The following is a 2,960-nucleotide window of genomic DNA, read 5'->3' as shown; positions in this document are numbered from 1 at the left end:
GAGACGGGGTTTCACCATGTTGACCAGGATGGTCTCGATCTCTTGACCTCGTGATCCACCCGCCTCGGCCTCCCAAAGTGCTGGGATTACAGGCTTGAGCCACCGTGCCCGGCTTTTTAGACTTTTTTTTAGCTACAGCCCAAATAATGGAGAAAAAAGGTATTTTGTTTAGAAAAATGCTATTTATCTAACTTTACAAATATGTTGAATGTACTTTGCACTACAAAATACTTAATACCAGATATGTAAAAGTATAAATGGCGAGAGATGCTAATGCCAATGTCGTGATACTGATGGCCTTATTTTCATTGGGACGTTTACTTGCCTAGACCATTTTTCTAGGCGCAGACTGATTGCTTTCTGATTCTGGGCCTGTGGAAATCTGCATGGGCATTTTATACTGGTGTAGTCGTTTAATCTTCTGAGGTCAAGGAATATAAATAATGTTGTGTTACGGATTTCCTGTACTACCATTAGAGTGATGCTTATAGTTCCATTGAAGCATGAAATTTGACTATCATTTCTCTCAAGGGTTTTACAATATGTATTAGCCTACTGAACTGATTTCCTTAAGTTTACATGTTAAATGTAATAAAGAATTCTTATATTCCATATGACTATTAAATTTTAGAGTCAGTGCTCTTCTCTTGTGAATAAATTAACGAAATCCGTTTTTACTCTTTTTTTCCTTAGTTTTTGTCTTTTTTGATCTGACTGTAGATGATCAGTCGGTTTATCCTAAGGCATTAAGAGATGAATACATCATGTCAAAAACTCTTGGAAGGTAAATTATTTTCTTATATAACTGCACTTCATTTTTTCCCTGTACATTTGTGATTGGTAGTTTCTCATTTCTGATTTCCTTCCTTCTTTCCTTCCTTCCTTCCTTCTCACTCTCCCTTCCTTCCTTCCTTCCTTCCTTCCTTCCTTCCTTCCTTCCTCGCTTTCTCTTTCCCTCTCTCCTTCCTTCCCTCCTTCCCTCCTTCCTTCCCCTCTCTTCCCTTCCCTTTTCTTCTCTTCTCTTCTTTTCCTTTCTTTTCTTTTCTTTCACTGAGTTTTGCTCTCATTGCCCAGGTGGGAGTGCAGTGGCGTGATCTTGTCTCACTGCATCCTCTGCCTCCTGGGTTCGAGCAATTCAGCCTCCCGAGTAGCTGGGATTACAGGAACATGCCACTACACCCAGCTAATTTTGTATTTTTAGTAAAGGCAGGGTTTCTCTATGTTTTTGTCAGGCTGGTCTTGAACTCTCAACCTCAGGTGATTCGCTCGCCTTGGCCTCCCAAAGTGCTGGGATTACAGGCATGAGCCACCGCACCCTGCCATTCATTATTTATTTATTATTATTATTATTTTAAACAGATTTTTGCTCTTGTTGTGCAGGCTGGAGTGCAATGGCGCAATCTTGGCTCACTGCAACCTCTGGCTCCCAGGTTCAACCGATTCTCCTGCTTCAGCCTCCTGAGTAGCTGGGATTACAGGTGTGCACCACGACGCCCAACTAATTTTGTATTTTTGGTAGAGACAAGGTTTCTCCATGTTGGTCAGGCTGGTCTTGAACTCCTGACCTCAGGTGACCTGCCTGCCTTGGCTTCCCAAAATGCTGAGATTTTTTATTTTTGTTTTTGTGAGTTATTGCATACAGTCATTTTAATGTATTTTTATCTTATTTCTTCATTTTTTATTTTTATTTTTTTAGAGATGGGGTTATACCATGGTGGCCAGGCTGGTCTTGAACTCCTGACCGCTGGTGATCCACCCGCCTCAGCCTTCCAAAGTGCTGGGATTATGGGCATGAGCCACAGCCCGGTCTATTTATTTCTTTGTGAGACAGGATATTGCTCTGTTACCCAAGCTGGAGTGTAGTGGCATGATCAGAGCTCACTGTGGCCTTGATTTCCCAGGTCAAGGGAGATCAGGCATTCAGCACCATGCATGGTTAATGTGTGTTTTTGTTTTTTAGAGATGAGGTTGTGCTGTGTTGCCAGGGCTGGTCTTGAACTCTTGGGCTCAAGCTATCCTCCTGCCTCAGCCTCCCAAAGTGCTGGGATTACCGGCGTGAGCCACCACACTCAGCCAAATATTTCTTTTTTTATTTCCTTTGTGTGTGTGTGTGTGTGTGTGTGTGTGTGTGTGAGAGAGAGAGAGAGAGAGAGAGAGAGAGAGAGAGTCTTGCTCTGTTGCCCAGACTGGAGTGCAGTGGCACAATCTTGTCTCACTGCAACCTCCATCTCCTGGGCTCCAGTGATCCGTTCACCTCAGCCTCCCAAGTAGCTGGGACTATAGGCTTGTACCACCACACCTGGCTAATTTTTGTATTTTGTGTAGACATGGGGGTCTCTCCATGTTGCCCAGGCTGGTCTTGAACCCCTGACATCAAGCAATCCACCTGCCTCAGCCTCCCAGTGTGCTAGGATTACAGGTGTGAGCCACTGCACTTCGCTGGGTGTATAGTATTTCGTTATGTATATGTACACCACATTTACTTTGTTCATTTGTTGATGGATGCCTAGGTTGCTTCCCTGTCTTGGCTATTGTGAATAATGCTGAAATGAACATGGGAGTGCAGATATCTCTTCAGCATACTGATTTAAAAATTTTTTTGGATATATATCTAGAAGTGGGATTGCTGGATCATATGGTAATTATAATTTTAGTTTTTTGAGGAACCTGCATACTATTTTCCAAAATGGCTGTACCAATTATATTCCCACCAAAAATTTACCAGTGTTCTTTTTTCTTCACATCCTCTTCAACACTTGTTAATATTCATTTTTTTAATAATAGCCATTCTAACAGGCTTGAGGTGATATGTCATTGTGGTTTTAATTTGCATTTCTCTGTTCATACATCATGATAGGTATATTATTGATGTGTTTGATAATGATTAATTTAAATTAACTATTTTGCCTCATGAATTTTATTGGTGATAATTTTTTTTTTTTTTTTTTTGGACAGAGTTT

The 2,960-nt window shown here is 41.4% G+C and overlaps 1 protein-coding gene across 3 annotated transcripts in view; it reads left to right on the top strand.

Annotated features, from left to right (window-relative positions):
* CHEK2 (checkpoint kinase 2) overlaps window positions 1-2,960 on the top strand; it is a 55,406-nt gene that overhangs the window by 19,253 nt on the left and 33,193 nt on the right. For all 3 annotated transcript variants that reach the window (XM_037731777.1, XM_017509686.2, XM_017509682.2), the window contains exon 6: window positions 694-784. In XM_037731777.1, the coding sequence (XP_037587705.1) occupies window positions 694-784 (91 nt within the window). The remainder of the gene's footprint in view (window positions 1-693; window positions 785-2,960) is intronic.

The sequence above is a fragment of the Cebus imitator genome, unplaced genomic scaffold (genome assembly GCF_001604975.1).
Source record: "Cebus imitator isolate Cc_AM_T3 unplaced genomic scaffold, Cebus_imitator-1.0 Scaffold419, whole genome shotgun sequence".
In the NCBI taxonomy this organism is placed as follows: Eukaryota; Metazoa; Chordata; class Mammalia; order Primates; family Cebidae; genus Cebus; species Cebus imitator.
Note: the sequence above shows the minus strand (reverse complement) of the source record. Positions and strands in the feature narration are given on the sequence as shown.